This window comes from Cyrtonyx montezumae, unplaced genomic scaffold, assembly GCF_038088225.1.
Source record: "Cyrtonyx montezumae isolate F1298 unplaced genomic scaffold, pur_monq_1.0 scaffold_0, whole genome shotgun sequence".
NCBI classification, from domain to species: Eukaryota; Metazoa; Chordata; class Aves; order Galliformes; family Odontophoridae; genus Cyrtonyx; species Cyrtonyx montezumae.
This window is the reverse complement of record NW_027071824.1, coordinates 21,867,517-21,881,834: the sequence shown is the minus strand read 5'-3', so window position 1 is coordinate 21,881,834 and position 14,318 is coordinate 21,867,517. Positions and strand designations below refer to the sequence as shown.

General features: G+C 35.8%; 1 protein-coding gene across 1 annotated transcript in view; it reads left to right on the top strand.

Moving 5' to 3' along the window:
- The window catches only part of WDR64 (WD repeat domain 64), a 31,880-nt gene that overhangs the window by 11,326 nt on the left and 6,236 nt on the right, over positions 1–14,318 (top strand). The window contains 15 exon segments of the mRNA XM_065735808.1: positions 363–470; positions 1,795–1,830; positions 1,832–2,010; positions 2,493–2,627; positions 3,652–3,665; positions 3,668–3,747; positions 4,386–4,498; positions 4,500–4,560; positions 5,925–5,998; positions 6,000–6,060; positions 6,770–6,884; positions 10,497–10,630; positions 11,897–12,002; positions 13,671–13,732; positions 14,135–14,244. Of these exon segments, the coding sequence (XP_065591880.1) occupies positions 363–470; positions 1,795–1,830; positions 1,832–2,010; positions 2,493–2,627; positions 3,652–3,665; positions 3,668–3,747; positions 4,386–4,498; positions 4,500–4,560; positions 5,925–5,998; positions 6,000–6,060; positions 6,770–6,884; positions 10,497–10,630; positions 11,897–12,002; positions 13,671–13,732; positions 14,135–14,244 (1,388 nt within the window).

Below are 14,318 nucleotides of genomic sequence, written 5' to 3'. Positions count from 1 at the left end.
TTTTAATTAAACTGTATCCAAAGAAAGCAATCTGCTTTAACACAGATGTTACCTTTTAACTTTGATTTGCTATCCTCAGTATACTTTTTTCAGAGTTCAACCAACAATATACTTGTTTGTCTTCTTATGTGTGGTCTTTGCATCTGATGTGAATTACTGATAAAAGCTGAACCTAGCTACTGCATCTGTGAGCTACTCCTGAGGTGAGAACTCTGTCTTGTTAGTTTGGTCTGGGTCTAGCAACAGTTAGTGCTGAGTATATGGAATTTATGTGGAGATGGTTTAGAAAGTATTTTAAACCAACAGACAAGGTTATAAGTTCTCAGCAAAAATCCTTTAGTTACCCTTTTTATCTTCATCAGGATACTGCTTGGATCAATGGATGTGATTTCCTAACTCAGCTGAAATGTGTTGTGGCTGTAACTGAAAGGACAATCATCGTCTGGGACTACAACTCAATAGGGGAAAAGGTAGTGTGTTAGATCAAGCAAAGGTGAAAGGACATTTGAAGGTTTATCTATTTTTTTCAATGTATACTCATATCCCTTTTGCCCAACAGGATGAACGCATCAATTTTCGTCTTTGTAGGAAGAAACACAATGAAATGGTGTAATTTACACTAAAGAAAGAACACTTTCCTCGCCAAATGTGTTTTTTAGACTGTCTTAACTTGAAAGAAAAAGGAAAATCTTGTCCTGTGTTGCAAACAAACTGACAAGGCAGTTTTTTCTGCATATATCTAATGCATGCATGTACACATATGTCTGATGCATGTGTGCAGACATCATAGACCCTTAAAAAACAAGGGACAGGTCTTCCAAAGTGATTCAGCATAGACTCTGAATTGGGAATTTACCTCAAAAGAAAATCTTTCTTTCCATATTATTTTTATTTGGACTTTTCAAGTGTAAAGCATCTTGATTTTGATGATACATGTTCAAGCAATTTTGTTTATGCAAGTTTGTTTTATTACAGAATTATTTATTTTTTTACAAGGATTTCCCATCCATGCCTTAGCTTTTTTTGCCCTGTTTCTGTGGTTTTCTTAGCAGTTCTGAGGAGATATGAGTAGAAGAAGCAAAGTAAATATTTTAAGGATAAGATAAAACTCTAGACTTTATCATTTGTTTTCTTAGTATTAAAAGTCTTGCTCCTGTACTCGGGTAAATCAGAGTAAGACCTTCTTTCAATTCAGTTGGAATTCTGAAAAGGAAGGATTGAATGTTTTTCATGCAGGCTTCCTCCAGTCATTATATCAGTGATAGCTGTAACTGTCTTGTGGCTAAATAAGAAATAATTCTCTTTTGAGATTAAGGGAATAATAAACAGACGTGCTATGGTATCTCTCTTCAGTGTTTCTAAGCAATACAGAGAACTGTGAAGAAGCTGATTCCTATGGTATATGAACTGTTGACAGTTTAGGTTGGCAAGAGTGTTTTAATTAAACAGGAGATGGAGTCAAGACCGTGGAACCAATAGGTGGTATAAGGCAATTGACCCCAAATAATATTCCCAGGCTGTCTCTATGTAGAAAAATACCACAACAGTTTGCAACTGTATTCATTGCCCAGTCTCAATTCCTAAAAATTCAAGCACCTGCCTGTTCAAGCACATTTGGTATTCCTAGTCTGTGTTAATAACTTCCAAACTGTTCTACTGCTTATTTTATGATTTGAATAATTATGTAAATCAGCTACTTCACATTTTCTTCTAGACGACATCTTTTTCAGCAGAAAACAGTTTATAATCTTAGCAAATACACCACCCCAATAAACTGTTCACTGAATTTCACAGAATAATTACTTTATCATCAAACCAATGGAAAACAATCCTGCTCTGTGTTTGCATGGCAACTATATCTGATCAACTGGCTGAGGATAATATCCTAATGGGAGATGACAAAGGTTATGTTAACCTACTTAAGGTGACGAGTGATCACTTTGGATTGAAGCAATGTAAAGGTAAAAAGGAATCACAACTTCAGATCTTGGATTCCAAAGATTTAAATATGTAAGTTATGATAAAGTATTTTAAATTGGGCAATATTAATTTGGGGTACACTGGATTGAGTATCAGCTTCTGTGTGAACTAACCTCACCTAGTAAAGAAAATAGGTTTTGAAAATTGCAGGTAATATAATTTGTTTATTGTTGTGTGAATGAACTGATTATAATTTCCAGTAGACCTTTCAGCAGAAAGGCTGGAGGGCAAACTTCCAGGGAAGAATTCACAATTGCTTTTAGCCAGACAGAGGGAAGCGTTATTGTGTCTTATTAAACAGAAGCATCATTATTACTAGAGAAGAGTGTGATTCAACTCTAACACTAGCTCTCTAAGATTTGTTAGCTTTTGAGCTGAAAGAGGTGTCTGGCCTGGATATTAAATGTTAGCATTTGTATATAAACTTACTGACAAAATCCCTGTCCAGATATGGGCATGTTGCAGTAGATGCTGCTGAATGCTAATGATGACATCTCAATTTGTATTCATAGTGTTAAATGCAAGCTACGTGATGACTGGGTTTTGAAAGTAGAGTATATTTCTGACCTAAATTGTTTTGGATCCTGCTCCTCAGACAGCATTCATTCATTTGTTTTGGATGACATAAAGCGACTAGAGGACAACTTGTAAATATATGATGATTTTCAAAAAACTGACTTCTTGCTTTGTAACATGAGATCAGTGCCTTACAAAATGCCATCTTGTTGTATTGAAGCTGTCATTTCTAAAGCACTAACACTGAAGAAAATACCACTGCTTAAATATTTGGACATTTTTGTTTCCTAGTGTTTAATGCAGGAGAGAACTGATGTTTGTTTATTGCTTACTACCCCTGAAAATACATTACACTGGCAGTGTTGTCTGCTTTAACTTTTCAGTTGGAAGATTCTAGTTGTAACAAAGCAATCTTTTTTCTATGTATATCATGTATCCACTTATTTAAACTTTATATCCATGAAAATATATTCAAGTGAGTTTTAGTTACAGATTTAATTTCACAAGATTTGGTTTCACTAGCTTAAATCAGAACAGTTTATTTGGAGGCTTCCTGTAAGCTTTGGAAAGCTAGAATTAATTTTGTAAGAAAAAGGCTGGAAAATCAGAAGAGTACTCAAAAGTCTATGTGCTACCACCAATCATTTTCTATAAAACATTAAATGGAAATGTCTTGGTAGATCTTTTTCAGTTAACACTGACTAACTGTGCTTTCAAACACTATAAAACATATCTTTAAGCATTGTAATACAATAGCTAAATGAAATTGTATTTAGCCAACTGAATAATCACACTGTTAAAATAGCTATACATCCAATCACTTTGGAGTGCCTTTCACGTAAATAATTGTGGTTCTATTATATCACTTATTTTGCGAAGGCTTCCTTTGGCAACAATCACCACTTTAGGATTCTGTTTGGAGTATGACTGGCAAAGGATTCAGATATTCAAATTGTAGACACACTATTTTAGTGGGAAGTGCACCCTGTTCCAGTTTCATTGATGCTAATTTCTAAGACACTTATGCAGTATCTTGTTAAAAAAAATAATTACATATTATGCAAACAGCAATTCTATATACTACAGAAGAGTGAAGTGGAATTGCTCTTGCCTGTATTTTCCTAATGCTTCTTACTATTTTGTTGATGATTACAGACCTGTAAAGGAATTTCTGTTCCAAGAGGGGTCAATGGCTTCACATGTTGTGGAAAAGCAGAAGTCATTGTCACTGAGGGTAAGTATGAGGCCTATGTAATATCAGAAGAGAGTCCGTTTCTCCAAGAGATTGTTCTGTTGTGACTTATTTTTAGTTAAAGAAAATCAAATAAAAGTTGAGTTAGTATCTTAAGAGTTTAAGTAGTGGCTTCTTTCTTAAATGATAGGTAACAGGTCTTGCTTATAGTTGCTGGGAGCCTGCTCTGAAGAGATACAGTTCCTGATAGGAATCTAATAAGGACTCAGTCTGTGGTTTGATTTGGAGATTTTGTTATTTATAGAAATAAAACAGGAAAAAAACAGTGGATTGAACTTACTATAATACACTTTTCCATGGCTATCTGTCCTTAGATAGGCAAAATAGGGAGGGACTGATAACTCAAAGCAATGGCTTAACTACGGTTTGTTCTTCTCACACAATTGAGATCACCATCAGCTTTGCTAATATCCTAGATATGAATGAGCCGGAGACTGTCAATGTTAATAAAATAAGCAGCTGTAACTCAAGTTTCTCAGTTTAAATGAGAAATTAAAATGCATATGTCAGATAAAGTTTGTAATGGTTCTTCTAATTAGGCACAGAAAAAAAGCTTTTGATGTGCACTTGCTGACCATTTTCTTATGAGCAACAAAATATTTTTCCCCTTCTTTCATTAAGCTAATTATTTTAGCAGGGTAATGAAAATCAAAGATATCTAAAGGTTACTTGGGTGCTTCCTGAGGCAGTGTTGTTTCTACAAAGAAATCCAGTTCAATTGCTGTCCCTGAAGCCAGACAGTTTACAAAAACAAATTTTTTCCAGATATCCAGCTACCCTCTGACACCAGTTCTATAAGCAATAATGCAGAGGTGAGAAACACTTTAAGGTTCCACATCATTTACAGAAGATTTGGAAGTAAAAGGTTTACTGTGCCCTTGAGGATCTCAAGGTTCAACAGGATAAGAACCAAGTATTTAAAACTTTCCAGTACACTGAAGGTCTAAATAAATCATGTAAGAGGGCTATTGTTTCTATGAGATAGATCTTAATAACAGTGCATAGTTTTTGCCATGGTTAAAGAGCTCCGAATACACACTTCACACTTCTGTACAAAAACAGAAGTCAAAGTCCTTGCATTAGGAATCTTCTAGAATGGAATTTCCTTCAGTACTATAGATAGCCTGACCTTCAGCAATAGTGGCACATAAAAGCCAAGCTGAGTGTTGAAGTGATATCTATCCTCATGTTTAACAAGCCCTGCAGCTGCAAACACATCTCTGATTCCTCCTACCTGTTTCCCTTGCTGTGTGCACTGGTGTACAGGCAATTCAGAGAGGCATCTTATTGTAGTGACTTCCCTGGTAAGGTGTGACAGCTTTCTCCACTACATTGTTCTGTGGACAGGTCTTTATTCATATTCATGTACTTAGAGTAGGCTCATTCATTCCTTTGGTTCCATTTGGTTGATATGAGGTCTTGCACATCTTCATCACCACATATCTTGTTTGCCAACCTGGTACACCATCTTCTCACTTGATTTTTTTTATCATCCTTTCCCTCCCTTGCTGATTCTAATTTAAACTTCTCTTCACTAAATTTGTCAACATATTGGCAAAGATGTTTTTGCTTCAGTTTGTCATGTGCATTCCATTTCTTCTTCAAAGCTTAAAGGCAATCCCCTATTCATAAAAGCAAGTCTTTGTTGATATAAGCTGCACATCCAGTTTTGGACCCACAGTATCTGTCCACTGCACCTCAATTCCTTCTCCATAAGCAAGACAAAGGAGAAAACCACCTGAACTGCTATGCCCTTGACTATCACACCCAGAGCTATGCAGTCAATTTTGACACAACCCACATGCCTCCTGACAGGATTGTTGGTACCAGGGGAGCAGTAGGGTGTACTAAGTAGTCTGAAAGTCAGACAAGCCCCAGCAGCCTCCTCATAATATTCCAAATCCGAGGTTCCATCAAGCAGAAAACCTCCCTGTATATCAGGCCAGGTTGGTAAATGAAAGTCCTCATCCTCTGCAGCAGGGAGTTTTCCATTACTTATCACTTTCTGCTTCCTTCTGGTGCTTCTGTCTAGCTCAAATACAATAGCATTAGAATAATATTGATTATGCAGTTGTATTCACTGTTGATTTACACATCTTATTAAGTTAGCTGTTAAAAGGTCATTCTTTAGCGTCCATACTGTTCCTACTAAAATTATTTTTAATGTTCTTTGCAGATCTTTGTATCTTCTGTGAAAATGAAGTGCTTTGATGTTTTAAAAGGAGAAGGACATAGTTTGATAACTACAGGAAAATGGTGCAATAATTTTGTGGGATTTTAGATCTGCCTCTGTCAGACTCTGTCAGATACATGTAAGCCTTGTTTGTATGGAGGAATTTTCTTCTCCAGCATTTCATAAAAGCCTTCCAAACAACATATTGGAACTTCTAAGCTACTCAACTATAAAGGATGATCATCAAGCAGTTGTTAAAGCAGAAGTTTATCTGAGGTCTTCTCCCTCCCATGTCGAATTACTTTGCTATCTAGTTACCACGTTGCAGTTAGCAGAAATAATTAAAGGAGTCACTTGTGAAAGGAATGATTTAATCAAGAATAGTGTTTTCAAATGTCAGCACTGCCTCTGAATGAAGCTTACTAAGCAAGTCATTGTCATTGCTTAGTGGCTGTCAATGAGCTGTAGAATTTCCTTATTTTTGAAGTTTTGTGTTCTGGAGGACTTCAGCTAATAGTCACAGATGTGTTACATTCTTGCCGACTAATGTGATTAGTAGTTTGACTGTTTATTTTAACTTTTCTTCCTTTTTATTTTGGAAAGAAATGCACCTCAGAAAAAAAAAAGTCATTCTCTTGCTTTGACAAACAATTTTTGAGATGCATTTTCATTTTCATATGAAAATTTCTCACACAAGGTAGAAATGTGCGAGTAGCCTTGGGGAAGGCTCTTATACATCCCTTTCAAAAGACTGCATAATTTCTTTCTATCTTATGGTGTTTCTGGAGTACAAATGTTGAAGTAGATAGGCTGTTGAATCATTCAACAGTTCTTGTTCTGTTGGACAGGTGATTAGTCAAAATATTTTTCTCAATAGCAAGGAGGTGACATTCACAGATGTGTACCCGAGTTCCAGCCGTTCACTGAAGAGGGAAATAGAAATGTCCAATAGACCATGTTTCTGTACTTCAGATTGGGATTTAATTTTATTATGATGTACTTTCAAAAGGGAAATGCAGCTGTGCTTCAGTAAAAAGACTCTTTAGGTTTGTTTTTGGAGGATGATTTGGCATTACCAAACTAATCATAAAAAATGAGGCAGACAGAAACAAGAGTGTCACAATCCATTGAGCTGAGATTGAAGGATTAAGCAGTGATTTTGTTAATCTTGAAAATGAGAAAGGTAGAACAGTGGAAAGGTATTCCATTCAAAAAGCTAAAGATGATGGACAGATATTTCTGCTTCCTTGAACAGGGGAAAAGTGTCAACAGGAAAAACTGAGTCATTCAGTAAATAGCAAGAAAAGAGAGACACAACCAGTGAAAGTTATATAATTATTTTTATTTTAAGTGAAATAAACTCATTTGGAGAGGACTGTTGAAGAACTATTTTGGCTAAACCTATAATTTTTATTATTTCAGTTTTCTGTATTATCCTCTGGTCTTCATAACTCTGGTCTTTTCATAACTGTAATATCTACCTACTTCCAATTCAGCATTTTTCCCTTTGGTCTATATTGATGGTATTGTTCTTTCTAGTTTCAAGTATCTTCTTAGTCTTACCTTTAAGTCTGATTAAAATACTCTCCTTAATCTCATTTTGAAGTATCTATTCTTACTTCTAGACATTTTATAGAAGTTTTTTTCTTTGCCAAATCACTAGAGAGTAGCAGCATTTTATTGGGAGGTCTTTGTGATTCCAGCTGGCTGGCTGCCCAGATGAGATGCCATATCAAGTGTTTTCGAGTGTCACTAATCAATTTTCCATAGTTTTAGCAAATACTTTATGTAGATCAGTAGCATTAATTTAAAAATTCTCGGTTAATTAGTGCAAGTATTTGGCAGCCTAACTGAGAAGGGAGAAGGTGTGTTTTGAATTAGCATGAGCTAAAAACTTGTTTCATTTTATTCAACTCAAAGAGTACTAAAATTGATCAGGGAAAAGTGCTCACTTCAACTTGAAATGCCTAGATCAGATATTTGTGGAACAGAGGAAATACAAAACTTGTTTCACACTCAGTAAGATCCTGGCTAAAGTACTCCTTACTACTTTGGAGATATGGTCTCAGTTCCTATTTCTATCTGATGGGTTTGAACCCACAGCTCTCACAAGAGTTCATTAACTATTATGCTACAAGATATTTTGCAGCATATAAGGCAAAGGAAATCCTTTTTATTTATTACTTTATTTTGGAGCAATTCAAGATTGCAAGACAAGAATGATCCATGTCTAGTCAGTTATTCATTCACAGTGGAAACAGGAGAGGTAGAAAACCTATCTTCACTTGATCAGATTGTATACTAATTGAGTACTGTCATGGTTTTATGATTTTTATTGTATTGTTGATATTCCACATCCATTATGACAGGTAACTCTTCAGGAGGTGGAAGGTGTAGTGTCATTACTGGCAGTTTTTCAGTGATTACTTTGAGGGCAAAATCCTCCAAACCTAGTAAACTAGAAGTCATATTTAAGAAGGATAAATCTGAAGTGATTTTGAATGCTCAGGAATAAAAATTTTTCACTGAAAGTAACAAAACGGAGGGGCAGGATAATTCCAAAAACTTGCATAGAATGAGTTGCTGCATCAGAAAGGTGAACAGTTAAACATGTCTGGTTACACTGAGTGGGGTGGCACATCCATGTTTCTGTGCTGGAGAAGGAACCTATGACTTTTTAAGACCATTCAAGACTTAGCTATCCACCCCAGTAATTTCACATCATCTGTTATGTGTAGAATTGGCATGTTTGTGAAAAAGTGAGCTGAGTTTTTCTTGCACCACAGAAAATAATAAAAACTGCAGTTCCAGTTTTGTCTCTTTGTTTTTGCCTCCCTATATATGAGGGGGAAGTAACTGCTTTGTAAGGAAAGTATTTTACCCAGAATTCATACATATGAATGGCTTGAATACCAGGAACAAGGTATTTTTCTAACGTTAATGTAATTTGTTAATTTTGACATGTTACTTCAATTTTCTCTAAAATAATCTCAAGAAAAGACTTGGCTGAATGAAATTACATTATTCCATTTGGCTCCTGCTTTTTTTTTTTTTTTTTTTTGCACGGGTGCATTTTTTACCTACTTTTTAATGTCATTAATCCATCACAATTTAACTACTTATGAAAAGTTATGAAAAGCTGTCTGAAACCCTAAATGAATTTTAGTGGGAAAAGTCTTTCTTATAGTACATAGATTGCTCCAAAAATAATGCCTCATACTTATTTCCATGGAAATTACAATATATTCAATGAGCAGGATAATACTATTTGGTAGCAAAAATTCTCAGCTGCAAAACACTAATTTTCAGCATATCCACCATCATTAGCTGTTCATTTTTGCTAGTGGTGAACAATAGCCTGCATGCCGCACTAATGAAAATCTTCACAGCTCCCTGGAGCATGGCTCGTCTCAGTGTTGCTGTCACCACAGCTGAAATGCACCATCCACCAAGTTACTGTGCTGATAAATGTCAATGGCTGCCATTTTTTCCTCATGGAGGAATTCAGTGACACATCTTTGCTTCATACGCACTTACATGTCAGACACCATTTTGTCTGACTGCCCTTCTGCTGCCATCTGTCACATGGCAACAACATGAAATGGAATACTGGTGGGAAGATTCAACCTCTACTGTCATACCACCAACATCTGCCTCTGATGTCATATGCCAGCACTAATAAAACAGGAGCAATAAATTTGGAGCAGCTCTTTTATGTATCCTTAATAAATAAAAAAATAGGCAGCCAAGTGCTTAAGAGTTAAAGCTGTGCTGTGCAAAGGGAGTTGATCCATTTGCAAAATGTAGATCCTCCAGATTCTACTGAGACCCTTAAACATCCTCTGCTGGAAAGTAGATTTTCCCCAGTAAAAAGAAATGTGATCACTTGAAATCTGGATTTAGGCTAAATATTTTCAGCAAAGAAAGCATGCCCTGAAAGCAGCATATCCCTAAGCCCCGTAGCTGCTCAATGAATTGGACACTCATGGTACATCTTTTCCCCTGGTGAATGTACATTTTGCTGAGGATCTACAAGGGATGCTAAGCACCTCTAGCTTTGGGGAAGTCAAGTCACAGCAGGAACTCAGAAAAGGCTGTGACCATTACATTGAATTTATCAAAAGCTTTGAATTTGATATATGAGCATAAAAATCTATGATTTTAGAGACAGTAAGTGTCATTTAGTTATTAAACTTCATTTAATAGCTAAATTTATATTAGTCTCTAAATTAATACTCATGCAGAAACTTCAGAACTGTTCCTCAGCTGTCCTGATGATAACCTTCAATCTTGAAAGCATGTGCAGTTTTTGTAAAATCTGTTGCTACTGCTCTGAATAAGGTTCCATGTGATCATGGAGTAATAATACTGTCCAGTTTAGATGAGGCCATTAAGATTATTTTCATTTCTTGTCAATAGTCTTCTATCCATACCTGTAGCCTTTTTATGGTAATTCTATGTTGATGATGGAGTTTATTTTCAAATTTAGTTTTTTCTATTGTTATGTAATTTCTGTACATTTAAAAGTAGTACTAAAAACTGTTTAGAAAATATGTAATCATTTGTGTTCCAAAGCAGAAGACATACTTAAGTATAAATGTATGCAGTACTCAAAGACAAATGTACAATTACCCAGGGATGTAGGAAGATACTCACTAGTACTGGCTTCTGCTCATGAAAATGGCTGTATCTACCTATGGAGTATTCAGGTAGTTTTCTGGATGCCTTTGTGATGGGATGTTAAAAAGTTAATTGTACTAATCTTTGGAAATATGCTTTTTATTTTTCAGCAGAAGATATTTCATTGTTTTATTTTCATTAATAGTTTCTTCCACAGACAAAAATTACTTCTGCTTTAATAAAGATGGCAGAGAGTAATTTCCAGGAAAATGAAGAAACATTATTTATAATGAAAATTGGCTGTAAAGTTATGTGAAAGTGTAGAAGCTGATTTTTCACCCACTTCATGTACCATCTCAGAAAGTAAAATACATAAAGTGAAGTATCATGGGCTCAGATTAGGACAAATATGACCAGAGCATTTCAGAAGCCAGTTAGCACTAGTAGGGTTACAAATTAGGAGAGAGTAGTATCTGAGCACGTCTGATCTGTAGCTACAATCGTGTAAAGCCAATCATGCAACAGAATGCCAGTGGCTTAGTTGTTGTATCACATCAAGTCAGTAAGACTCTATTCCAGAAGGCATGTTATTCTAAACAAGAGATGAAAATCAAATACAGATTGAAGGAGGAGCCTAACAGGAAGCCCTAGCTTCCTGTAAAACAGCAAATGCAAATTCTAGGGAGAATTCTTCAGAAAGATAATGAAGTAGCTATTTCTGATGTTTTGTTTTAAAAAATATATATATAATACAGTGGTATGTTCACAAATATAGTAGATACAGACTTTGTGTGCTTAGATTCCTGTAGGAATTTCCAAGTTCACATGATGGTGCTGTCATCACTGGCATGATCACCATCATCATTACACTGCCAAGGTTCTCCTTATCTGCGTGACTGTTTCCCTCACCTCCCAGATCTGAAGGGACTCTGGGGAGAAAGGTTATTGGTACTTGCTTGAAAACAAAACAGGTTGGTGATGGAGACATCATGTGTCTATTTGAAGCAATCAGTGACAGGCCAGTAGAAAATGAAACGCATGGTGATATTTCACAGCAAATGAGAGGTATGTGTTGAGGTAGAGATAGGTACAGTTGAGTTGTGAATTGCCTGAAGAGTGAAATATGTTGTACTTTTGATGCAAAAGAGATGACAAACCAGAAGAATACACCTCAGCTATATTGGTCATTCTTTAGGTTAGGAGAGTACTTTTTCAGTAGCTTTCCCAATGGGTATAAGCTGGTGAAGATGAACACATTGAAAAAATAGCACTCAACTTCTGATGCATTTATTTAATTAATTTATGTTCATGTAGGTGTTATAAAGATAAATGTGATTTTAATTATTCTATTTTAGGGGAAATTACTGAAAGAAATTTTGCCATTTTCAAAATATCACCCAGTTCCCCTGACAGCTTTATGTACAGACATCTCTACAGAAATGTTTCTGGCAGGCAGTAAGGGTAAGTGAATGTGCTAGTTATTCTTCTAGGACAGTTTGTAGAACTACAGAAGATCGTGCTGTTAATGTGCCAGAAATCTGAAAATGAAGATGCAAATGCTGCTAGGCTTTCTCCATCAAAGCTATAATTAAACAGTGGAAAATGGTATTTCCTGGTATAAAAGGATGGTAGATTAAAGCTTAGAATTGATAGCATTATCAATAGTTTTTCAAAAAGACATTACAATTTTCTTTATTTACAAAATCTGTTCACATCTTCCATCTGCATTACTGTATTAATACTAAAAGCTACTAAGAATAAAAAAAAAAAGTCGCACCTGTGGTGTAACATAACTAAACAAAAACCTGATGTTTTGGCTGTACCAAGAGCTGTGATTCAGATACTGATACAGTGCATGTAGTAATGGTGTCATTGGTACACAGCTACATAAGGAAAAAAAGCACTTGTGGTCTGTGCTAGCAGATCATTTTTAGATTTGATTTCACATCAAATCTAGCTTTAATTTGGGACAAAGTCTAAGAGTTTATCTGCTGCCTGACTTTCTTTCATACCTCTATACTTACCCTAGAAATCTTCCTCTTCTGCATCTGTCGTAGGAGATTTTTGTCCTGTAATGTGCCCCTTTTCTTCTAAAATATCTATTAGAACTGTTTCCTACTGGTTATGCTATCAACACTGGGATGGATTGAGGTGTTTTTGTTGTCATTGCTGCTGTTTGTGTGTTTATTCTTTTTCATTCATCTGATTCAAAACTGAACAAGAGATTGAAGTGCTGAAAATTAAGAGGAGTTTCCACTCTACATTGATTCAAATCAATAAGGTAGTGTGCACTCAACGTGATTTTAACCAACTGTGGAAAAGCATCCACACTATTACCTATTCATCTGACACTCTCTCTTTGCCCTTTTGTGTTTGTCCCACTGAGTATATGTGCTTCTCATGCCTTCTGCACTCTCCTATCTGCAGAGCTTATGTCAATCTTGTTTCCCTTAGTGATTTTCCTTTTCAGGGGATCAAACGCTCTGTCAGACTCTCTGCTTGCTTGATGATGCAGTCCTAAACATCAGATGTGTCCAGTAAGAAGGCTAGAATAACACAAAAGATTCCTCTGCCTGGCTGTAGAAATCAGAGATGTAAGAGGCAACATCAGCAGGGAAGAGGGAGCCTAATTGGGAAATGGAGTAGTCACAGGTCATAAGAAAAATGGTTCTTTGATTCTAGTTCCACCTGGGTGCTCTAGAAGGTTGTAAAACATTAGGCCTTCATTATGTATGCAGTTAATCATAATTTTTGTCCACTTTACCAAGATAGAAAAATAGTTTTTCATCTCTTGGAAACTCATATCTAGCTTGTGTAATAGATAATAGTCTAGAAAACTCTTGTTATTATCTCATGTCACTCAAGGAAAAACTGCATTCTTTCCATTTCAAATCTATTCAAAGAAACATTATTCAAAATGGTATGTGTACTTCTTTGCATATTAATATATGGTGTATTATTTTCTACTCTGTGTGCTTGACAGGGAGATAGTGACTTCGACTAAAATAATTTCCACTGAATGGTGATTTTTTGTCATTCTTCCGGGTGTTTACCAGGAGTGTTTACCAACAAGAACTGTGTAGCAATAATGGAATCTATTGACATTTTGCTTTTTCCATTTTTAAACAGAAGGACATGTTATGTGCTGGAGCATTGTTTCATTCCTAGAAGATCCACAAAACAGTAAGAATGTAAGGGAAAAATCTGAGATTTTCTTAACCTGAGCAGTGTAATAGGGTAAAGCAAACTGTGAAAAAAAAATGGACTCAGACTTCTACAGGGACTAAAATGTTTCCTGCACATAAAGGTCATCAAATAATATTTTGATGACATGAAAAACAAACAGAAAAAAAGCCATAAGTAAAATGCTGGTAGCATTATTCCATTGTGTTAAAAGAGATTACACTAGAATGAATTCATCCTTGTCTTCTAAGCAGAATTTCTACCACATACTGTTTGCAGCCTGTTTGGTGAAGAGAATGATAAATCATCAGTTAATTTTCAGAAAGCCTTGCTGGTAAAACCACTAAGCCAGTAACCATGGTGACATACAGAACCGCCTAAAATGTGGTTACATTGCTTTTTCCCCTCAGCAAATAAAGGAGAAGCTCTGTTGGATGGCACACTCTGATGAAGTCATTGACTTATTTCATGAAGAGCAGAAAAATGTGGTAGTAACGGCATCTGTTGATGGTTCAGTCGGGTACAAAATGACTTATACCTCTTACTTCTATGGCCAATTAATTGAACTGCCTACCAAGATCCTCTTCTTGATGG